General features: G+C 51.9%; 6 protein-coding genes and 1 non-coding gene across 7 annotated transcripts; 5 read left to right on the top strand and 2 right to left on the bottom strand.

The window, feature by feature from the left end:
* The first annotated feature begins 4,261 nt into the window (after nucleotides 1-4,261).
* On the top strand, nucleotides 4,262-4,349 carry TrAtP1_010920. Its single transcript has one exon. It is a non-coding gene; the product is annotated as a tRNA-Glu (tRNA).
* Nucleotides 4,350-4,986: 637 nt separating this feature from the next.
* TrAtP1_010919 (uncharacterized protein) lies at nucleotides 4,987-5,748 on the bottom strand (the record flags this gene model as incomplete). Its single annotated transcript, XM_066114902.1, has 1 exon — nucleotides 4,987-5,748. The coding sequence occupies one exon, from the start codon at nucleotides 5,746-5,748 to the stop codon at nucleotides 4,987-4,989; it is 762 nt and encodes a 253-aa protein (XP_065970999.1).
* Nucleotides 5,749-10,335: 4,587 nt separating this feature from the next.
* Nucleotides 10,336-11,346, top strand: TrAtP1_010918 (uncharacterized protein; the record flags this gene model as incomplete). The annotated part of the gene is made up of 1 exon (XM_014092350.2): nucleotides 10,336-11,346. One exon carries the CDS (start codon nucleotides 10,336-10,338, stop codon nucleotides 11,344-11,346), a length of 1,011 nt encoding a protein of 336 aa, XP_013947825.2.
* Nucleotides 11,347-15,606: 4,260 nt separating this feature from the next.
* Nucleotides 15,607-16,269, top strand: TrAtP1_010917 (uncharacterized protein; the record flags this gene model as incomplete). Its single annotated transcript, XM_066114901.1, has 1 exon — nucleotides 15,607-16,269. One exon carries the CDS (start codon nucleotides 15,607-15,609, stop codon nucleotides 16,267-16,269), a length of 663 nt encoding a protein of 220 aa, XP_065970998.1.
* A 1,439-nt stretch (nucleotides 16,270-17,708) lies between these two features.
* On the top strand, nucleotides 17,709-19,859 carry TrAtP1_010916 (uncharacterized protein; the record flags this gene model as incomplete). The annotated part of the gene is made up of 1 exon (XM_014092349.2): nucleotides 17,709-19,859. One exon carries the CDS (start codon nucleotides 17,709-17,711, stop codon nucleotides 19,857-19,859), a length of 2,151 nt encoding a protein of 716 aa, XP_013947824.1.
* Nucleotides 19,860-20,274: 415 nt separating this feature from the next.
* On the bottom strand, nucleotides 20,275-20,457 carry TrAtP1_010915 (uncharacterized protein; the record flags this gene model as incomplete). The annotated part of the gene is made up of 1 exon (XM_066114900.1): nucleotides 20,275-20,457. One exon carries the CDS (start codon nucleotides 20,455-20,457, stop codon nucleotides 20,275-20,277), a length of 183 nt encoding a protein of 60 aa, XP_065970997.1.
* A 1,635-nt stretch (nucleotides 20,458-22,092) lies between these two features.
* On the top strand, nucleotides 22,093-23,861 carry TrAtP1_010914 (uncharacterized protein). Its single transcript, XM_014092348.2, has one exon. It carries the CDS (start codon nucleotides 22,375-22,377, stop codon nucleotides 23,578-23,580), a length of 1,206 nt encoding a protein of 401 aa, XP_013947823.1. The 5' UTR covers nucleotides 22,093-22,374; the 3' UTR covers nucleotides 23,581-23,861.
* The last annotated feature ends 40 nt before the right edge of the window (nucleotides 23,862-23,901 follow it).

The following is a 23,901-nucleotide window of genomic DNA, read 5'->3' as shown; positions in this document are numbered from 1 at the left end:
TTTCGTATTGGGCGCACTCGAATCCCATCGTCATCGTCAGTGCTAGGCCTGAGAGGTTTCTTCGCAGTGAGTTCGGTTTCTGTTTCTCCACCATCGCTATCTTCCTCGTCGTCCTCGGAGGAAGTCGACAACTCCGAAGATAATGAGCCTCTACGGCTCCGTGCAGGCGGCGTGACGACTTTTTCGGCCCATGCTTTGACTTTACTTTGGAAAGATGGGTTGGGCACCGCCCGAAATGCAAAGCCGTTTGGAACTCGGGGTGTCGGATTGCTCGGCTTCCTTGGACGCGGCGAGACCTTACGAACTGAAGGTTTCCTAACAACAGAAGGCTTCCTAACCTTTGGCCTGACCCAGTTATCGTCGCTAACGATCCTCTTCTTAGGAGGGGGCAGAGGTGCTGTTTCCGGCTCTTTACCATGGTTGTTATGGACGACTACTTTTTTGGGTGGCCTCTTCTTCTGCCTCATTTTGATTCGTACCCGATCCTCCTCTGTGACACTTTCCACCTCTTCTCCAGCAAACGCAAGCTCCGTTGGCTCCGTGGCCAGATCTTCTGGGTCGGCATCTGCCATGGCGGAGGCATTGGCCTTTTGCCATGCCTTGACCCTGTCATTGACACCACTCGGTTGCTGTATTTTTCGTACCATGTTCTGTTTCATATCATGTCGAATGTCTGATCTGACTGTGCCGGTGCTTTGCCGTCGCTTGCGCTCTGCTTCTAGTCTCGCCGGGGAGGGCCGTCCTAAAAGGAAGTCGTGGAGCAGTGTAGGAGGCTCTGGCTTCTTCGTCGTGTTTGCCCGAGGACGGTTTCCCGCAGCCGCAGCCGCCGTAGGCCTGGGGGCTTCTCCAGGAGTGGCATTGTCGTCTGTCGCTTTGCCATCTTCGGCGATATTAGGGACATCGTTTGAATTCGTAGGGTCGGATGGCGCGCTGCTATCGCTACTGGAATCGGTTGGCGAGGTCATAGTCTATTAATCTGTTCGACATCTACAACATTAATCCCAATGCCACTGCAAAGATGGAAGGCAAAAATAAGATTGGCCAATGCAGCGATCCCAGCATACAGCGTATGGCGTCGGACCTGGTGGCGTGGACGCGAAGCTGGAAGCAGAGCTGCCCAAGATGCCCAAGAGACCCAAGATGCTTCAGCTATTCGCAATGGGTCTTGTCCCAGGGGGGATGGGCTGGTGCGCGAGGGTCACAAGCCGCAAACTGTCACTGCGCTACTCACTTCATTTGAGCAACATTCTATTCGCATCGAGGGTTGGAGATTCTTTGTTCGACGCGGTATCGCGTTGGCCGTTGCACATGACAGCCGAGCTCGACAGCTCGAAGCTTCCAGGCCAGCTGTATCAGCCTCGTGGGTGCCTCTGAGAAAGGCAGAAGGAGAAAATGGAGTAAAGGAGGGAAAAGAAGCGTCGCGAGAAAAGTAGACGGGTTGAAGCTGAGTTGGAGGATACCAACCGGGCGGAATAGGGAGCGCGGGGAGCAAAATGAGCGACAGCGGGAGGACGGAGATGGTGACGTTGACGTCGGGCCACACGACGTGTGCGACTCTGGATGTATGTATGTACAGGTGCGAGGCCGAGTCAATCGCTGTTATGAATTATGATTGCCGGCGCTGCTTATGCTTACGCTGCTTGCCATGGCCGTGGCACCTCTATCGTCCCAGCTTCGAAATTGCTGCTCCAAAGCGCCTGCTGGGTGCCGCAGTAACCAGCGGGGTCGCCTCTAATAACAGCCCGCTGTAAACAATTCGGAACAGCTCGAGCGTCACTGAAAAGCCACTGATGGCGCTGGGAGGGCCGGGCCGTGGCCAATGAGAGGCGGCCCTTGTTTTTCGCAGGACACCACTACGGGCTTTGTGGTTAGGATGCTAACGCCAAATGGGCTGGTGGCTATTTTTGTAGCTGATGGGATCCACGAGCATGATGGTCCGGATCGCTCTGCCTTGATTTGGTCGTTTTTGTTTTCGTTGTTGTTGTTTCTCTTTACTTGAAAATAACTCGGTCTATTCAGATGACGAGATTGATGGCATGGATTTTGGCGCGACATGAGGATCGTTGAACTTTACCACTAGGTTGCGAGATTGCGGTAAATTATCTATCGTGGCCATAAGATTGACACTAGCAGACTTTCAACACCAAGTGCGATAATGAATTTCCATAAAATGAATGGCGCTGGTATATACCCTAAGATGATTTTTTTTTTCCGGAAAACAAACGAATAAAAAAAAACTCTAAAAAAAAAGGAGGGGGGGGGTAGACATTTAGCTCTAAGTTTTCTTTCTCTGGCTGCTGATTGATTGCTGAAAGTGCTAGTAATACTAGTAGTATACATTTTTGCCTTGGGGAGGGTTAAAAATGCTGTGAAAGACCAGCCGTGCACATGTGCAGCTTGATATGCAAGCCACTAATTGGGAAAAGCATTACTACCAACTGCTTTATCACCTTAGGGTGGGTAAAAATGCCGTAAAGCGTAAACTAAGATGACCAATATTACACTTACGCTGCTGTCCAAGAGGCCTCATTACATCTGCCAGAGTACAATTTAGGGTTGAAGAAAATAATATACTTTTGTTGTTCGTGAAAAATTATTACAGCCTTGGGAGCTATTCTTGTAGATGAAGTCATGTTCTACTAGTGCTCTCTGATTCCATGTTTATGCTATCTGAATTGCTCTATATGCATGTAAATACCTGCGCTTGCTCCTAGTTCTTGTTTTACAACCTGATGTAAAAGAGCGTAGCAATGTAGCTGTTTTACCAAACAGCCTACTTAGACAACTCATAGCCAGTATCACCTCTACAAAGGGCAATGCATACTGAAAATAATGTTCAATTAAAAGATGGGCTCCCGATACTTTGCTGCCTCGGGAAGGGTTAAAATTGCTGTCAAGGGGTGGGGTCTACCGACAAAGATATAGCTACTCCGTACAATGACCAAAAATCCCATCAATATATATACATAGTATTATTGCATCAGAATATTACTTGGAACACGAAAGAAGTCAAATCAATATTAACTACAGCCTCTTTGACTTGGATGCACAATTACAGTAGCTACATGAGATAATACGGAAATAGAAAGAGAACATGAGCTTGTGAAGTCTATATATGCAGGGGCTCTCTAACATCTCATAAACCATAAACTCCTAGCCATTATTTAAAAAAAGAAAAAAAAAATACATGGCACAATCAGTTTTTGGTACAGACAAACTAACAACTGCTATTGCTATTCAACAACTTCTTCGCTTTTTGAGACGGCATGGACACACCCAAACTCCACGAAAAATGGCTGCAGAGCGCAACCACCTCCATCAATCATCTGACATGCTCACGTTTCCCAGCCATTCATGCATTTCCTCTTCCTGTCCATCAATTTATGTAAAGATTGAATGATTGCATTTCCCAGCGTTACAACGTCAGGAACCTTTCACAACCCCTCCTTCAACGTCTCATCTCCCCCACATGCACATTCGTAAGAGAGCTCCAACCCCTGGCACAAGTGATCGTGCCAGATAGTCACACGATGTAATCGGACCCCTCCACACTCCAACTCACTCTCTCTCACGCATGCTGTTTCTCTTTCCCATTCTTTCTCCGTACCAACAAAGTCTTTCGATTATTTGTCTCTCCTCCAAACTCAATCCCCCCCATGTACACAAAAATGCCACTTTATCAGATCCTCTCCTCTCACGCCCTCATGCCTCATCCTTCAAATCTCACCTTGAACAAGCACGACATCAAACATCACAAATCATCTCATCATTCCTCACCAATAAGCGCCCCTCTCTCACTCCTTCTCACCATTTTTCTCACCGAACCTCCCGGATCATTTATTCCTGTCTTCTCTCCCTCACAGCCTCTCTCCGCAGCCCGCACGGCTCACTCACGCACCATTCTCTCGCCGTGAACATGCATCTGCATTGCATCCCAAAAGTCCAGCTGATCATCACGGACCCACCGCGATAAACCCCCCCCCATGTCCGCAGCCAATAAAACGCGCAAGGGTGCTGCGATTCAAGTTCCGATGACAGATCACGTCGCAAAAGGGAAAAAAAAATCATGGATGCGAAAAAATCGTACATGGGCGCAAATCATGACCGTATGCGGAGCGGGCATGCAGGTCTCAGTTGAGGCTACCCAGACATTTTCTTAGTGCTACACTGGCTTATCGGCCTTTGGTTTGCGATGGTGGCGATAGCCTTTCGCGCTCTAATCTCTGATGGATGGAATTATCTGCCGGTTATAGCATCTCAATCCGATATGGTGTAGTGGCTAACATCGCTCGCTCTCAACTTCCAGTTGAAGTACCGAGCAGCCCTGGGTTCGATTCCCAGTATCGGAGAGTTTCTTTCTTTTTTGCTTGCTTTTTGCAAGCAAGTTGTACATTTACAGTTTGCGCTCTTCTTCACTTGGACAATATATTTTTGTAAGTGTGAAAGTGTAGAATAATGAGAAGAGTCAATTGGTAGTAAATACGCGTAGCACATAAAAAGTACTAATGATCAAAAAGCCTCCAACTCCATCCAAATCATGCCTCCAGATGGTATATATATGTGTGTAAGTGCAATGAACAAAAATCACGAAAGCCACCTCCGTCCATGTATTAGGTAGTATGTATGCCTTCCTTCCACCGGATGTCCCAGCTCACGATGGTCAAGAATGAACAAGATGCAAAAACAAAACAAAAAAGGACATAGAACCTCCCTCCATAAGATATGCGTCAAAATAGCAATCAAGCCGCCCAAACGTCTCCTGTCAGGATGCTATACCAAGTAGCAAAGAGAGCCAATGTAGAAATCAAAAGAGCCGAGCCTCCGAACCAAAATATGAGTGTGATGAACAAAATGAAAAGGGAAATTCAGACCTCCTTTTAACGCCAACTCCAATGCATGATGGATGATGGTAGATGGTAGATTAAATAATGTAGGATGATGGGATGATGATGATGATGATGATGATGATGATGATACTTCGCATCATTACTGGTTGTCTGGGAGCACGAAGCGCACCCTCTTCTTTGTCTTTGCAGCCGCAATGTCTACGCCCCCGTCGCTCATCAACTCCTCTTCAGTCTCCTCTTCAATGGACCACACGTCGGGACTGGGTTCCCTCCAGAGGTGGTTCTCCCGCACACGAGCTGAAAGGCTCCTGGTCTGCAGGCGGGGAGATGAGCGGTTGTTTGTCCTGCCCCTGCCCCTGCTGCCGGTGGGTGCCGGGAAGGAGTTGGGAGAGAGCAGGGCATTGGTAGTGAGGCCGAAGACGGGCGTCTTTGCTCTGAAGCGAAGGCTCTCCATGGCAAGATCGCGCAGTGGCGAGAGCATCGACGAGGGCGATGCCGGGGAGAAGCGAATGTATTCCTCTTCGTCGTCGTCATCGGTGGTGAGGGCATCCGAGTCGGACTCTGGGGTGGCCGGGCGAATGCTGTCGGGCTTGCGAAGGCCCTCGAGAGAAGAAGGGCTGACGCTGCGGACAGCCTCGCGGGGCTGGCTGGCGTCTTCGATACCAGCGTCAAAGTCCATCATGTCCACGTCCAAGTCCAGGTCCATCATCATCTCATCGTCCTCATCCTCGTCGGGGATGGGAGTGAGGAAATAGGTGAGAGGATTGTCATCAATATCCTCAAGCAGCGGTCGAGGCTCAATGCTAGATCGCTTCTTGATGGACATGTTTGTGGGAGTCAAGCGGATCTTGGTTGGTGGCCAGGATTCTCGGCGAGAGGAGAAGACGGATTCCATGGGCATTGCTGGAATGAAAAAAAAAACAGTTTTGCCTGGGGAAGAGGCAGAGTTTTGAGAAAAGGCGGGATTGCAGGGGTTTTAAATAGGACTCGTAGGCAGACAGAGCCGGCACTAGGTAGGTGTAACAGGACTTTATGTTGATGCCTTCACGCTGCAACCTTATTGGGTGACTCAGACGGTGGGTGAAATTATGAGCAAGCCTCTTGGGATAAGCCCTTATTTATCCACGTGTGATTGGAAGCGATGAGGAAAAGTGACAGAAAATGAGGAAAAAACGAGGGATAGGTGTCAGTGGCTGGGACGGCGCCGCCGACGGGATGATGGTGAACAGCCACGGAGAGCAAAGAGACGAAATCCTTCACAATGGACCAACGAACAACGTTGTCCAGAATATTCAAAAGAAGCCTTGGTGATGACAGCCCAAAAGAAAGCGAGTGAGCCTGGAGTTGAGGCAGCGAGATCAGCCGCAGACTATATATGCAATGCAGGGCAGCGGGTATGCCGACTGGACAAGGTGAGCAACTGAGATATCCCAACCGGGACTAAAACGTCACCAATGCAGCTCATAGTCGCTCATGGTGCTGCTAGTGGTGCCGGTTGGACGGGGGGTGGTGGGCGTGGCCTTGTGAGGCCCAGATGCCCTTTGACGGTCATCAGCAGGCTGGAGATGCGAAGCGCTGCGCCCACGTGAAGGCGGCCTATGGAGGAGGGATGTGTCTGGGGCTGGTCCACAGATGTCCACGGATGGTGTGCGGCCCTATCACATCTCACAAATCGCCGTGAGAGACACCATGTTGAGCTGCTCGCCCGGGTCGAGTCATGAGAGACGCATCAAGGGCAGAGGCTGAAGGCCGTTGCGTTGGTGGTGTGAGGAGAGCCAATATTTGCCGCATGAGGCATGCAGCCCATGGGCCGGTTCGAAGCCATCAACGACAAAAAAACGGTGTGGCCCGAGCTAGAGCATTCCAAGATTTGCGCAGCGTCCAAGTCAGAATATGGAAGAGCTTGAGAGGTTGGGCTGGGCTAAGAAGGCGGCGAATGAGCGGCCCGTGTTGGACAAGCTCCAACGACACGACCAGAAAAAGAACTGACGCGGGGACGACAAAAGAAAAAAGAGGCTTCAGTTTTGCGGGGCGTGTCAAAACAGCAGAGCGTCTCGTAAGCTGAGACTAGGGCACACCACCAGACAAGCCATATGACTCTTTTGGCCAAGATGATGCTCGCGAGAACCGTCCACTTACACGCCGTGGATGCAATCTGCGGCGGGGTCTTGGAGCCCCAGGGTCATGCTGCTCCGAAAGCCGAGCATGAAATTCCATCTGCATGATTTGCATTTCAATCACTCCGATCGAGCTTTTCTTTGCTGGATCGGCCAGGGGCCTGGGCGAATCAAGCTTACATGCTGCTAAAACTAGAAAGACGAAGAGGGGGATAATGGGGGAACAGAAGCAGGGAGAAGGAAAAGAAATGCCCCATCTTTGGTGATGCATGGTTCCTTGCATGATGCACTCACTTGCCGGGAAGGGTGGGCTGCCCGCAACTCAGATTCACGGAAGCATCATCATTTCGCTCGTCTTCCTCTTTTTTTTTTTTCTGCGCAGATGCCGCGTTGTCGATCAAGAGGGCGATCATCCAGCAGATAACGCGGATAAGAAGGGAAGAGGGAGGGTAAAAATGGAAACTTCCGCGGATTATCTGCGCGACAGCCGTGCCGGGCGGGAGCTTCGGCGGGTCTAGAGATGCCTTTGAAGACGAGGTTAGAGCTCGTAATCGTTTACCTCGGGATTGGGGTTTGATATGACGATGCTACTACAACGGCAACTTACAATGTACGTGATGTATTATTAGATGGGCTTCCATTTACGGCCGCCATACCACGCCATTGCCATATCGTACCGTACCGTCCGCAAGGTAGCTATAAAGCCATGGACTAATATTCGCTTGCGCTATGGGCAACTACTGCTGCTAGATCCAGCACCATGGTCAGCCCTTTATCGAGCGGTGGGTCGGCTGATTTGCTCCAAGCCTCTCTCTGCCGCGACAAAAGCGGCCGTCGCTGAGCTGAAGGAAGCCGGCGTCGATGGATTCAAACGTTATCAAACGCCCCGTTCAGCTCGATAATCAATAACTCTTACTCTTAGTGCGGGCAAATGAAGAGAAAAAAAGAGTCATTCACGATTCAAGGATTTGAAACTACTAAATGGAATGGAGGAGCAGTTTATTGAAAAAAAAAGGATAGAAAAAGAGCTGCCACACCCTGATATCCAGCAAAGTTGCCCGGCTTCTCTGGCATGTAACCTCTCCTTTCACTTTTCCCCTCTTATCGCAATGTTTAATTCTGCAGACCGCCGGAGATCACCAAAAATCTCTGACTCTCATGAGACCCCGATGCGAAATGTCGCGGTGTGGTTCTACCCGGTAGTTTGACTTGGTGCCTGGTGCCCCTGCCGAGCACAGAAATTCACTCAACCGAAGGATGAATGGAGAATAAAAAAAAACCCTGTACGTCATAGAAGCTGGGCAAAGAGATCACACCCTTTTGTAGACGTCTGAATAGTTCGATATTCGTTAATATACTGCGTGGTTTTGCAGAGCAGCATGACCAAGACACAGCGCCGCGCCATAAATCAGTGCACTTTATGATCATGCCGAACCTCAAATCTAGTCAATTCCAACTAGTATTTTCACGGAGTAATCGCTCCAGAAACAATCCTGAGACATGTCTAACCACCTCCCCCATTCATTCGCCAACTTGGTTCTCATTGTCTCTGCTCGTCCATCTTTTTTCCTATAATGCGCCAAGAACCCCCCATCGAGCAAGTCGCAGGACCCAGGCACATGATCGGCTCGTTTGATTTTTCTCTCCCCCTCTTCATGTTTGCCCTCTCTCTTATACAGTAGAGTAAACGACCCCTGCTCGACTGCGGCGCTTGCTGCGGCACCCAGCCATTCGAGGGAAAACAATACCGATGACGCCATGTCGGCTTGATCGGAGACCCTGAGCAGCGGGGAGCTCATGCTTGCTGCAGGGTCGCGATTGAGCTTCGTGGATATTCTCCGTGACCCCGACATTCGTCCTGCGATGCGCGGCAGATGCCGACTCGTGGCGGTTGGTGATGGACTTGTACGTATTTGCTCTTGTACCTGCATCGAGAAATGCATCGCTTGAAGCGCCAAATTTACGTTCTCATCTAGGCCTAGAGCCACCAAGTGAAGAAGCAGCACTACTAATACCCACGAGCTGTCCCCTCTCTTCTTGCTCTGAGGCCTCGTTCTATCTCTGCAATCCTAGCCATCGTCGCCCTGCACATACGCAGCATCTCAACCTCAGCCCTGCCAACAACGGGACGGACAACCGAGCTTGCGCGGCGATTGCGTATCCCACCGCCTCAGCCCGCTAGATTCATACCCAGGGAAAGCTCTTATCCTGGCCATGGCAAGAGACTGCACTATCCAAGCACCGTCATGTTAGGAGCTCCGACCGCTAACCGACCCAAGCTCTCTCTCGATGCTCTCTCAGGCACTTGTATGACCTAAGCCACTGCCTTTGCTACGTAATACACCTCCGCGCCACGTGCATCGTCCGTGCGGCCGGCTTCAGATGTGCCGGAGGAACGAGCAGAGGCCACAGAAAAGCTCTTGGCACAGTTTCGTCCAAGCCCGAAAACAGCTCTAGCAAGGCCTGTAGCCTGTGGAGCGCCCCAAGGAGCCTATCAGCGCGCAGAGACGCCGCACGGAATAGGCCATTCATTGTCTTGGCCGGTGGCACAAGCACCAAAGCACAGCACGGCTTTTGCCAATCGAAGCAAGATAAGAGACAAACAAGAAGATGCTGGCCGGCAATAGGTATGTGGTCGGGGTTAATCTCTCCAACCGTCGTACGAGTCGCTCGATGCCGGACGTTCGTAGAGCCAGTAAGCGGTCCGCGCCAAGGACACGGTGCCATGGCATGTCTCTGTTTTTCTTCTCTCCAAAAGCCCAAACCCTTGTCTCCTTGGTCCCCTTGGCTTGCATTTCGCTCGGCCCGCACGGAATTAATAGTCTGTTTTTTGCGACGACGTCGACGACTTTAACGCTTTTGGCTATCTGCTGCCGCGTCAAAGTCAAAGTAAGCCCGCCGGATCCCCGGATTAGCAAGCAAAGAAAAAAAGGACCTCGCTTCCACCGTAGAAACGAGAGAAACAAGAATTCCCGAAGCCCAACCAGGCCATTTCATATATAGACCCAGTGCGCCGCATCGTAGCTTCACCAAAAGCCTCTTTTTTTTCCTCCTCTGCTTTCCCATTGAAATTTCTCACCGTCCCTCGTGGTGGATTCTCGCTCTTCTACCCGCTTCTCTCGACTGCCCTTTTCGGGGTCCTAAAAGCCTCCGAGAACTGCAAGCATCTCAGTCCCCCCCACGTGACGAAGAGTATCGCTCCGATTGATCCCCGGATTCATCCATTTTCACAAGCATTTGAAAAACAGAACAGAGAGAGAGTCACCTGGATAAGAGAAGCTTAAAAGAGCTTCGGTGCCCACCCATTGGTGCGACCTGCGTCCCTTTTTTGCCAGGTCCTCTTTTTGCGTCTCATATATATATACATATATATGGTAAACGCTGGATTTACAGCCAGCCGCCGAGCGTTGCGGTCGTCAATCATGTTTCGATCCATTGTGGGCGGATGCTTGCTGTTCTGCGCCCTGATTGCTTGGAGCGGCACTCTCTTCTACTTGCAGGGCGACTCGCTGACGGCCTGGCTCGACTCGGCCGGCACCCGGAACTCCGGAATCATGTCCATGGCCTACGACGAGCAGCAGCCGGAGCTGGATTACGAGCCCACGCGGGTGGACATCACGACGCTGACGCCGCGGATGCCGCTGCGAATCGTCACCTTCAACGTGCGGTACGCCACGTCCAGTCCGGTCCGGGGCGAGAAGCCGTGGAGCGTGCGAGGCTCCAAGCTGATCAACGAGCTCAACTTCATCACCGCCGGCCACGAAAACGCCTTTCTGACCTTCCAGGAGGTGCTGTACGACCAGCTGCAGGACATCCGCCACGGCCTGGGCCCGTCGTGGGCCTCCATCGGCAGAGGCCGCGACGACGGCGAGAAAAAGGGCGAGTTCTCCCCCGTCTTCTACCGCTCCGACGTCTGGCGCCTCGAGCGCTCCCAGACGCGCTGGCTGAGCGAGACGCCTGAGAAGCCGTCGTACGGCTGGGGCGCCAGCCACCGGCGAGTCGTCGTCATGGGCGAGTTCTCCCACAAGGTCACCGGCACAAAGGTCGTCGTCATGAGCACGCACTTTGACTACCAGCACAAAAAGGCCCGCCTGCACAGCGCCGAGCACCTCCTGCAGTACGCCCGCGACTGGAGCACGGCCAACGACACCTCGGCCGTGCTCATTGGCGGCGACTTCAACAGCACGCCCGATGACGTGGCCTACAAGCTCATGACGGCGCCGGGATCTGGCATGTACGACGTTTCGGATTTGCCCCCCGGAGGAGAAGCACCACGGCAACCGCCTGACGTACACCAGCTTCGGCGAGCCCAACGAGTGGCCACAACGAATCGACTTTCTCTTCATCCAGGAGCCCGTCACTGCTATTGTCAAGACGTTTAGCGTGCTGGAAAACGTCTTTGACGATAGGATCCGCGTGTCTGATCACAGGCCTGTTGTGGCGGACTTGGAAATTGTGGTCGACCCTTCAGCGTGAAAAGGTGAATGATGGGGAAAAAAAAGGGATTTGAAATGTGATGTTTTCTTTTTGTGTGATGACTCAACGTCTCGTTTTTTTGTCGGAGAAATTTAACAAAGATACCCGGAGCGTGCTTTTTGAAGAGGCATAGTCTCCAAGCAAAGGAGTTATGAGCTTTATACCCTCTAACCATGTTTATAAACAACAATAACAATATCAATAAAAAAAATAGTCATGACCACTACTTATTATTCAACAAAGGCTCAACTCTTACCGTGAAAACTACCGGCTGCATATAGCATCTGTATTATGTTCCGAGTTATGCAAGCTGCAGAAAGAATTATGAGACGAGAACATCACCTCGATGAATGGACACGGATTGCTCAGCGTCCACGATTGGCAGCTCACTTGCATTTCATATCCCCATTCCTCAGCATACCGCTACTACTCTGCCATGCCGTCTCTTGCAGCCGTCGCACCCACGCGCGTCGCCTTCACATGTCAGATGGAGAATACCAACCTGCAGCGCATGAACGGCCGTGATGTGTATTCTGCAGCTTTTTTTTTCAAATAGTTTATATGGATCCCCTGGGACTTGCATCATGCACGCGTTTGCTGTTCAGAAGAGGCGGTGAAGAATGCAGGCTGTCTGTATGAATCAAGTTGTTGATCCTTTTGGACGCTTCTCGAGGATTTTGTTTGGATGGTGCAAGTGGATGTATCGTAAATAGGATATGATGAATATGTAACAACCTTCTTTTTTATATGCCTTCACCCGCAGCGTTAACCTGTCTAAGGATCTTTCTTACGTGGCCTGCATGCGATATTTGATTCATGGTCTGTTGCCTGATAATCAGGATAAATCAACATGTCATGAGTCCTTTATAGAGCCCTTGCTGTAAGAAGCGCGGCATAGCAAAGCAGGGAGGTTTGTTTGAAAGCTCCAAGACGACGTTGACGTGTCGCGAAATGTCGGGGTTGACTTCTCTTGCAGAACTCCATAGGCCGCATAATACTACCCTGACAAGAAGAACAGCACTATTGGAAGGAGTTCATGAAAAATGATCCAGTCTGAGGATATCCTTTTTCAGTAGCGGTTAGGTGCTCCCATGGAGTTGAAGCCAAAGGCGTCCGAGTACAGATACGCTGGCAAGGCTTACTGCAGCCAGGATTACAAATATGCAACGCCGTCCCCCTACATTATGAGCTGACTTGACCGGCTGCATGAATGCATGTATGCAATGCACTTCTGCGACGGGAGAGCTGATTCACAAAAAAAATATCACAGAGTAAGGCATCTCACCTCTATATGCGTATAAGCTCACGGGAAACACACGCATTTAGTACACGGCATGATATCCAAGGGAATCTTACATACAGGACACACTCCGTATAAGCTCGCAAAAAAAGAGGTCTAGTAAAATCTCATGCACGGACGACATCTTCCGGCCCCCAAACACCTACCAGACATTACTAAAATACTAATAGAATGACGCCGTCTGTATATTATTCGCTGTGTTCTGAGACAAGGAAGAGAAAAAAAAGCCCATGTCTCTTTTCCTTGTCCGAGGGAAATCTCCACTTCTCTCTGATATGACTCGATGAAGACGGCAAAGGCGTCCATGTAGAAAAATACATTTCATTCTCTCCTTCATTACATCTTTATTCGCTTTAACCCGGTTGGCAATCTCTTAATACTGTGCACCCACTGCTTACTGTGAGACAGCATGAAATATTGGAAAAAAAGACGGGTTCCCGGTATCATCGCCACGCCTGCCACGCATCTCACTTACACGAGAAAATCTTGGAAATATATGATGTGTAACCCTTCCAAATTTGCCACTGGAGAAGGAGGGCCTAGAGCGTTCCCATCTTCTCTCAAAGAGGAAGATACATGCCTTGATCAAGCTACTATACTGTAGCTTAGACGTGATATGAACGAGCTATGTCTGTAGGAGAGAAAAAAAGGGTGGACGGCAAGATTGTGTTGCCTGCCGCGGCTGCCGCCAATCAAAAGAGAGACACTTACCGACCTGACAATCTTTTGGATCACGAGATTCCAAAAAAGGTGCACCACGAGGTAGCGCGATATAGTAATACTGCGCTCAACGTGTGGGAAAGAAAATAAAAGACAACCCTGGTGGGAGAATCCAAGCGATAACCGTTACCCGCATTATAGGTATCATATGGCTTGTGGAGGCCGCAGTAGCTGCTGGCTACAATACAGATATAGTGGAGAAAATGTCTCGCGTGGTCAAGTTTGGATGTAACACTGTTGCATTCCTTTGAGATATCTTATATGAAAGGGAGCAAAAACATCATCACCACGATTCTTGTTGCTGTCAACGAGCGCCCATGACATATCTGGTAGCAAGGCTTGCCGGCTTGTGAATCCACAAATGTGTATGTGCCGGGCGTATCAGCGCTAGCTGCATAGGTGTGCGTAGAGACTGATTTCCAGCGGGCCAAACATTTTGCTTTCATGAGCCAAGCTGAATGTCGAGCACAGAGATGCTGCCGGTATCCTATCCCAAGGTGCTGATGTCGCGGATGGCGCGAGGCACTGCGGGCAAGGCCGGAAGCCGAGATGCAAAAGTCGGGGGCCGGGAGTGGATCCAAGGCCGGACCATCACAGACGAGCTCGGAGCGTGGCATGTCTGGAGTCGTGTATTATGGAATTGCCATCACCATGGGCAGCCTCAACTAGTAGGAGGACTCCATAGCACTCGGAGGACCACTTTGCAGCCGCAGCCCGGCTGTGAGCTGCGGGACAGTCATACATGGCTACAGTATGTAGGACTTGCCGGCAGCCTGGGAAGTGGACACGGATACCTAGAATTGTGGACAAGGGCGTGTGCAGACGGTGGATCATGCAACTTGCCAGATGCTATACTCTAACAAAAGAGTAGTAAGTAATGGCAGCAGTATTCTGTATAATGGACATCTCTTGAGTCATCGGTTGAAAAGCGTTTTGGGGAAAAAAAGATTTCAACTCAACAAGAATATGACTCGGAAGACAAAGACGAGAAAGGGTGTGCTGCTTGCTGCTTAGCCCAGCAGCCGTCGACCTATGAGCAGCCGTAATGCTTGCATGACGGCGAACGGCGACGATTGGGCCTCAATGGCAAATGAGGGGCCGGTGTGAGCTGGCATCAACGGAACATCCGCATCCACATGCGCCCCTCCTTCTGCAACCAGGCAGAGCAGGCCCCCGGACGCTCCTCTCCACGTCTTTACATCAGCAGCTGGGGATCGCCAGCTCTTGGAGACGACATCATCGGCCGTCGCATCGTGAGAAATGGATGCAAGGCGGAACGATGTGGTTGAAGGCTTCTTCTTCTCTCTCCCCCCATTCCCACCGCTCAACGGGCGCTATAAGAGGCCAGGATGGAGAATCATCCTCTTGGTCATCGCCCTTTTGCAGTTGATACCCAACAAAGGCTAAGAAGAGCTTTCCGCCAGGTTGGGCAGAGCAAGGAGACAAAAAAGGGAGGTAGCGTCAGTTGCAATAGGAGCTTGATGGTGGTCGTAGCAAGTCGTCGCAATAAGAAGGCCATAGAGGACGTCGTTGAGGCTGGGAGGTGTACATGTAATGATGCGGACCCCATATTGTGGTCTGCGCTTCTGCCATTGCGACCACGATGAGGCTACGCGTAATACTTGGCGTGTCATTAGTTCCATCGAGGCTGCCACCAGCCAGACCGTATAAGAAAGATTTTTTTTTCTTCAATATTTCTGGGGAAAAAAGACAGCTGGCAGTCCAACTAGACGCTGCTGTCCAACCTTGAGCTGTCCATGGCCCCACGGTGGCGATGTTTAGGATAACATACCGAACGCAAAAAAAGCACAGTTTCAGCCAGACACCGTGTTTCACAATTCACTGATCCAGACGTCGAGAAAAAGACGGGCGATCCAATGTGGCGGGGCGCCATCAACGGGCAGAGACGAGCCGCGCAGCCTGGCCCCGTTCCATCTCCACAGTTGGGCGTGAGTGCTTTTTTTCCCATCTTCCATTCTCGACATCCTATTTGGTAGCGGCTCTTCCCGGAGCAGCTCTTTGGCACTAGAGTTTTTGGTGTTTCCACACGTGCTGAAGTCGGATATGGCAGAGAAATGGAAATGGAAGGTTTCTCGCAGCTTGGGTTGTCATCTCACCATGTCTCTTCCAACCCTTGTCCGCACCGATGGGATTGGTGTTGGGAGCATCGGTGACGTCGTTTCCAGCTGCACGGAGCAAATTTTTTTTTGTCTTGGTTGGGCGCCCCTCCAGGCATGATTCCAACGCTGCGCTCGTCGTCACCATCGTCGGCCAGGATCACAGACTGTTCAGGCGGATGAGAAGCTGCATTGCCGCGCGCAGGTCTCCATCCGTCATTGAGAATAGGCGAGATGGGGATATTTTTATCTGGAGGGTGAAGAATGCTGGAGGGCCTTCTCAGGCGACTGGGATGACCACCCCCCCTTGGTTCGATCAAAGTATGAAGATCCCTGTTCGAACCTCTGCTTCCCACCGCATTGCATCGTCCCGCATTGCTATCTTTGGCGAGCGCTTGCTGCGACAGACAATCATACTGGCAGTGCCCCGTGCAATCTATGTGTTGTTTTCTCTCATGCTTCGTAATGGCAGTACCTGGGTGGTAGGCAGAAGTAGCCGCTCTCTTCAACCGCGCGAAACTCACGATGCTCGCAACTCGCCCGGCATCCCATTCGCCATCGTCCATCGTGCTCGACAGCAAAAGGTGGTGCCGCACCTCCGCCCTCGGCCACTCGTCGAGACGGGGCTAAGCAGCAACTGGAGGGTCAGGCGGTGCCAGCTGCCGATGCACTGTGCAGCGCTGCAGGCCTGAGACTGGCTGACGGCCCACGAAGAGTCGAGACGGCGACGTGAGCTGCGTGCTGTGTGTATCGCGTTGCGGTAGCTCAAACGAAGGAAGCACCGGCTTTCTGGACGGTGGGGAGAGCGTCGTGTGTGGAGAGAGTGGCAGCCCGGCCATTCGGGAGACATCCATGGCCGATACTTGATCCGTAGCGAGCAGAGATCGCGCAAGCACCGCTGTATCTGTACAGTATGTAGCACGGGTTGATGCCTCTTGCAATCAATCAATCAATCAATGACGGCTCGAGCATCTGCAAGATTTGTGAGAGCACATCAGCAGAAGCCGTGAGTGATCTTACATACATGCCTGTGCATGGGGTGAGTCTGCAGGCAGCATCCAGCCGCGCGATATTGTGTCTCGTCGAACAGTAAAAAAAAACACACCACCATCTGCCCAGTGCACCTCTTGTTCAACCAAACGCAATAGTCGCCTCGCCCCTTTGCCCGTCTCGATAATTTCGCTGTTCATTCTTTCTTTTTTACTTCTCAATCTCCCTTTTGCCCGCACAGACCCTGAATACAGAGACAACATTGGAGCTCTCATTCTTCTCTCTGCCCAAGCTCAGCGCTCGGACGCTCTCCCTTGCCATCAGCTGCTGCCAGCATCCGCGCACTCATCAAATCATTCAACTACAGCACAGCAAAACATGGAAAACAGCACAGCACAGTACCACCTGTATTCTGCGCACAGCCGCCAGACAGCCAGCGCATAAACCCCCTAGAGCACGCCCCCTCCGCCCCTCTAGGCCCCTCCCTAGCGCACCCCCTCCCCCCCGCTCCATGCCACACAACCTGAACCTTCGCACCCCTCAACTCCCGCCCTCGTAGCGCTGCTCTGGCTGCCCTGCACACACTTCTGGCCATTGGATCAGCGACAACGGGCGATTAAAACCTCGCTGCTGCGCTGTCAGTTGGGTCTGCATCCTGTCAACAAAGCGCCGTCCTCCAGTCATTTTGCTGCAGCTGCTGCAGGTTGGGAAAAATAAAATTTTGCTGCGTGGTGTCATCCTTTATTATCCTGCGCTGCCCATCGCTCTGAGAGGAGGGGCTCGTCTTGCACTCATACTCATTCACACCACATCTCACTCACCCGCGCTCCGGCTCTGTTCTGCTTCATACAGTATCAATCATACACCATCCGCTCCATTTCAGACACCGCATTGCTAGCATCGATATTTGTGCTCCGAGCGCTGATCCGACACGAGACCGGCTGTACGCCCGATTGAACTAGCACCCCATCGCTGCCTAAGACCCAGACGGCCGCTCTTAACGGCGACTGAACGGCGACTGAACAAACCAGATTCCCCGCCTTAGTGGCATCTCTCTTCTACCTCATAACCACCTGGCGATTTTTTTGCCCTTTATTAACCTGCTCCCTTCCGGGGCGATTCACATTTCCATCTAGCCATCATGTTTTCTTCCAAGAAGTCAATGGTAGGCTACGTGGAGGACGTTGACGAGGAAATCGGCAGCACCATTGGCCTGGAGAGCACTCGACGATACGCCAGATCTGATTACGCCCGATCTGAGGCGCCCAGAAGCCCTGAGCGATCCAACACCAGCAAGCCACGCAACGACAGAGACTACTCAGACTCCGAGAGTGAAGAGTCGGCCTCCAGCCTCAGCAGCGCTCCTTATTCTGACGACGAGACACACGCACCTCCCAAGAGAGTGAAGATGAGGCCTGTTGCTGCCAATCCTCAACGCCCAATGCACCCAGGCCGCGAGCCTCGCCGCGATCCTCGGGAGCCTCGAGACCCTCGCGGCCCCCGAGAGGTCAGAGACCGCCAGAGGAAGCCCAGAGAGGACGACGAGCCAAGGAGGATGAGGCCCGAGCCCAAGGACAGAGACGCCAGAGCCCCGCGAGAGCCCCGAGGTCCCAAGAAGACTCGGCCTGGCCCTCCCAAGCACGCCGCCTCTCAGCCTGTTGTCAACCAAGCTGGCTACCGACGAGGACAGTTCGAGGACCCGGCTGCTTACGGAGTCCAACAGCCTGCTGCCTCTGCGCAGCGACCTCGAGCCCACACTCGTCCTGCAAGCTACTATGCAGGCCAGCCGCCCCCACAGCCTCATCCTCTGGACACCTGGAATGGGCCTCCTCCGCCATTCGGCATGCCTGGCTTCCAGCCTCCGCCCATGTTTTCTCCTCTTGGTCATGGCCCTCCTGGCGGGCCTCCAATGCACCCCAACATGCCACCTCAGTCCCCCATGGGCATGCCACCGCCGGGATCATTCTTCCCTTTTGATGGTCCCATGGGGCCACCTGGACCATACGGCCCGCCTGGGCCGCCTCCTCCGGGCGAGCAGCCAAGGCACCGCTTTGATGGACGCCCCTTATCTGCCATTGGCTTCGGCTCTCCCCAAGAGGCCTTGGAGTACTTTCCTGAGGAGTATGATGGCTATGTCGAAGAGCCGTCCCAGAAAGTTGCCCGCCGTCCCTCGCGGCCCAAGAAGCAGCCGATGCCCGAAGAGCGCAAGAAGATGCCTCCTCCAGAATATGCTCCAAAGCGTACCCAGTCGGCAAGGCCAACCGCAGGCGCCTACAAGCCGCCCATGACACCGCGCGAGCCCCTACGGGAGCAGCCGCGAGACCATCTGCGAGAGCAAGCACGGGAGCAGGCACGGGAGCACATGCGTGACCAGCGTGAGCGCGCACAATCACGACCGGCTCAGCAGCGACCGCCTCCAGCTCACCGGAGGTCTGTTGGCTTCGTGGACACGCATGGCTTCGAAGACGACGAGTATCTGGGCGATGAGGTAGATCTCTACCAAGAAGTTTCCCCCAACCAGCGCCGCAATGCCCTTACTCGGCCTCGACGCAGCCACTCTGTCGCCTATGATCAAAACGGCTATGACATTGTCCCCGCCGGCAACCGGGGCCGTCGCGGGTCCATGTACGGGCCTGGGCCTCATGATTCTTTTGGTGGTGCCAGCCTTGAGGAAGACAACAGGTACTTTGATGCTCTGCGGTACCAGGAGGATGTCAGCGGAAGCACACCGATGCCCTTGACTGCTGAGTCGCTGCGCAAGGCATCCAAGCGTGGAGAGTTGGCCAGCAGCCGATCCACCAGGAGCAGCGGAAGCCATGACGAGAGCGACTACAGGCGAAGCCACACCACTGGCCACACCACTCAATCTTCTGCCGCCCACGATGACTTCACCATCAAGGTGTCTGGGCAAGCAGTCGTCAAGATGCCCGGTGCTCAGATTGAGTGCGATGGAGGCGAAATCACCTTTAGCAGCGGCCGAAACGGAGCCTCTGGTTCGGGGCCACCAGGCGCTTCTCGCGCTGGCAGCGATAAGGAGAGCACCATCTATCAGCTTGATGATGCGCGAAGCTCTCGCATGGACCGCAAGGCACTGCCGCATCGCCCTCGCGCAACTAGCCAGTCCGATGTCCACAGCCGCATCTATGCTCCGCTGCGCGACCCATATGAGCACGCCTCGCACGGGCACGCCCCGTTTGAGCATCTTTCCTATGAGTCCTATGGCTCGCATGAGCGTGAGCGTATTCCTCACGCACCCTACGACCCGGCCCTTGCTGCTTACGACTATGATTGATTACGACCAAAACATCATGTTTGATGAATAAAACACATTCACGAAACAAAAATCACGATTAATGACATGATAAACAAAAATGTGCAGCATTCTTCTTTTATCCTTTGTATCTGCCTCGATTTGCGAAAGCAAGCGCTACTCCCTTTGGGGGTTGCCTGCTGCCAAAATTTCTTTCTTGAATTTCACTCTTCGTTTCTATTTGTGTTTCTATTTTACAGCCGTTTCTTTTCTTCTCTTCTTTACTGCCTTCACATCTTGCGCTTGTCTTGGTGGTTCATATACCCTGCCGCCATTCTACGGCGGCAAACCATTCTGATACCCCCAAAAAATCGTTGGCGATGGAAGGATATTGTGTTTTGGCTTCTATTTGGCGGACACGTTGATACATGCGGAAGGGATCTTGTTTCATTTCATTTCACTCCACTGTTTTTTCTTCTTCTTCTTTCTTTGCGAGTCGTGCTGCCTGCAGAGTGTCGGTGAGATAATTGAGCTCGATTGGGCGAGCTGAGAGAAGCTGGTCTGACTCCTCTCCCGACCTTGCCGCATGAGAAATGGCGCCATCTCTGAGGAGGGCTGTCTTCTGCTGGGCATAATCCATATTCCCGACATACCATCACCCACCTCAACGGCATTCCCACGGTCAGCACGATGTGGAAAACGTATTGGATCAAAGGCGATATTTTTTTTCTTATTTTAATTTCTGGTTGTGGGACAAATTCAGTCTATTACTTTAGCGGCCCGTTATGTGTTAAGAGGAGGAAGTTATCGAATTATTTGATCTTATTCATGTCTCATCAAATGTTACCAAAACGATAGAATGTATGAGCAACGGGGGTTCGCACCCCCTTCACTCCCTCTGCCAATACACGCGGGGCTCTTTTTGTTTCTCAACTGGCATTCCAACCTGCTTCCCCCCGTGCTCCTCTCTCAACTCTTTCCCCCCCTTCCTCTCCTTTCATCCTTCGAAAGAGAGAAGAGTGCCGTGATTGGCGACCACGTGCATTCGAGCCGGAGTCAATACCCCTCACGGCTTACCCTTGTGGGCTAGCACGCATAATGCGAGGAGTGCTGCGTGCATGCATGGCTCAAGGAGGACGTGATGGTATTAGGTATAATGGATTAGAAAGGATTGCTTGCTGCAGGGAAAGCTAGTTTTCTTCTTCTTCTTTGATTACGCAGTGATGGCGGAGGGGTGTTTGGATAGCAATGCGCCTACTGGGAGGTATGAAGAGGGATTGGTTGATTGGTTTGATGACTTCTTTCATGACCTGATGATGAACCAAGAGTGTTTTTCTTTCTATTTCATTTGTTGTTTCATTTATTCCTGTTTCTTATTTAAAGATGCGTACTCGTGGCTTAGCTCAAGCGTTGCTTTTTCTACTTTCCAAATTTAATATCCTCTGGGGCCTTTCTTTTCCAACTGTACTAAGCATACCGAAAAAAGTGACCGATTTCTCTCCTGCAAAGTACCGATCTGATGGGTCCCAAGGCACTCTGATGGAATGGAGCAAAAATACGCCCAACTCCATAGTAATTTACCGGTCCATTATGCAGGGAGGTCGGACCTAGGCGGTGAATCGCGAAATAGTTGAGAAGCCACCACGTAGGTCCAAGAGTGGATCAATGGGTGTTTGTCTTTTGTGTCTTGTCATGCAACGCTATTTTTTACGACTCGCAAATATAGTCCATGGCAGCACGGAACTTTCTGTGTATCCACTATGGAATATGGGTGGAAGGAGTTGAAATGTCGTGTACTGTATCTATGCGTACTCCGTGTAAGCTTTGTTGAGCTTGCTCTTGGGCGTCGACCTAGTAGGCTGAGATAGCGGATGGCTTTGGAGAGTGGGCGTGATTGGATCGATCGAGCGTGTGGGGCGTTGCTGGGCCAGCGAGCTAGACTGCTTACTTCAGCTTGGTGCCGTCACTTGGAGCTATTTTTGGGTTATCAGTGTTGAAGTATCTAACATTGACGGCGTACCTTACTCGGTCATTTCTAAAATTGCAAGAGGAAAAGTCAATGAATTGTTTGGTTTTATAGATAGATGCCTTATAAAGAAGAAGGAAATGAAGTCTAATTTTGAACTTCATTTTTATCTTTTTGAGGCGGCGCATAGCACTGTAGAGCAAACTAAGTTACCTGATTAGCCTGCTGCGGACGAGTACTGTAGTCGTCAGCGCCAAAAAACTCCACGTCCACCCCAGCCCCCTGGTTTCTGGAGGAACAACACCGGCTGCAGGATTCTGCCCAACTAAGTGCACGCACACGCTTTGCTTTCGTTAGCGCTTTTTACCACTTCAACCTCGACTTTTGTTGTTGTTGATAACGTCACGGCGATTTTTCAAGAGCGAGACACGCATCGTCTCTTGTTTTTCTCAAGCGCACAGCCACGGCTCTTTTGGAGAGGCTTTGGCTGGCTGATACGACCGCGATTGGCCCTCTCGCAGCTTACCCGCATTTCACTCAACCCGAGAGACATTCCGCATTCCAACAACTTTCAATCAATCATCCATCAATATGGCGCCGGCGCTGGAGAGTGCCGGACAGGCCCTCACCGGCACGCAGACTGTTGATGTTATCGACACCGATGTCTTCCCCAGCTCTGCGGATGGCCCTCTCGCTGAGGGAGCGCGCATCTTTGCTCGCCTCGCCAAACGAACCAACGACCCGTCCAAAGGCGTTCTCGACCCCCATGACATCAACAATGCCGGCTTCTTCTTCCTTTTCGCGCTCATCGGCGTTGCCTTTGTCGTAACGGGCATCTGGTTCTTCTTCTGGGCCAAGAACGGCGGCATCCACTTCAAGGACGACGATTGGGACGACTACAAATCCACGGTTATGCGTCGCAAGGGACCCAATGGAACGATTCTCTCCAACGCTACCCGCTCGACGAATCTGGGCGGTGGAAGTGTCTACAAGCGCTACGACGACCACGAGGATGACGGCCACACTGTAATCACGGAAAGCACTGCTCTGAGCGGCATCACTGCCGGTGCGAGTGATATCTTTGCTCGCGAGAAGCGCAAGAAGAAGAGGGAAGCCCGAGAGGCCGAGCGCAAAAAGCGACGCGGCGAAAAGGGCAAAAGCACCAGCTCCAACGAATTCGAGGGCGTCGTGGACGAAAAGGCAGAGCGAGATGCCAAGAAGTTCCTGCGCAATTACCGTCACGAAAAGCCCGCCCGCGTTGGCGGAATCAACAAAGAGGCCGAAGGCTCAGAGTGGGAAGGATCTACAAACGCGGCTGAATCTTCTGTTGGCGCAACCTCCGAACTACTTGCCAACCAGGAACCCACGCCTACTTCGGATCCTCCTCCCAAGTCTGAACCTCCCAAGACCAGGAGCGGTGGTATCCGAAAGGTGTACTCGACTGCGGACCGTAGAGAGAACAGGGAATCCGAGAGAATGCGTGCCGAGGCTCGACGACTGCGCGCGGCTGACAAGGTGGCCCAACGAGACTTTGCCTACCAGCGAGCTACCGGCACGGCGACAGACAGCCAGTTGAGCGAGAGTCTGCTGTCTGGCACGGCTAGCGGCAGCGGTGGCTCGACTACTCTTGGCGAGAGCATCCCCGAGGAGGGCGAGAGTGAGGTCGGCACCAAGAGCTACCACCACCCGTTGCCTGAGCTGAAGGAGCAGAGGAGGAGGGAGAGAGAGGAGCGCAGGGCGAGACGAACCAAGAGCGGTTATCGACGCACAAACACCGACGACAACTCCGAAATTTGAAAAGAGGAAAAATAGTTGTTGTCATGATGATGGGACGTCTTTACGTGAGGGTTGGCAAATGTGGAATAATTGAATGCTTTTTGGCTCGCTGTCGTTATGGGTTGCTTTTTTGATGAGGATTTTGGGAGGTGGGTGGTATGAAATGCCTCTTTTGTCTTTCCTTCTTTTGTTTTATGCGGATCGGACACGGCTGTTATATGTGACGTAACGATGAATGGGAGCTGTGGTTTGAGATATATAGTTATTCCCCCAGTTTTATAAATAAACAATGATTACACCCCAAGTATTTGTTTGCAATAATTCATCACACTTCGTTTTGTA

Source organism: Trichoderma atroviride, chromosome 6 (genome assembly GCF_020647795.1).
Source record: "Trichoderma atroviride chromosome 6, complete sequence".
Lineage (NCBI taxonomy): Eukaryota > Fungi > Ascomycota > Sordariomycetes > Hypocreales > Hypocreaceae > Trichoderma > Trichoderma atroviride.
The sequence above is the reverse complement of the archived record's forward strand: the minus strand, read 5'-3'. Positions and strand labels throughout refer to the sequence as shown.

Coding starts and splice junctions, on each gene's coding strand:
- TrAtP1_010914 (XM_014092348.2), top strand. CDS start 22,375: ATGGCGCCGGCGCTGGAGAGTGCCGGACAGGCCCTCACCGGCACGCAG.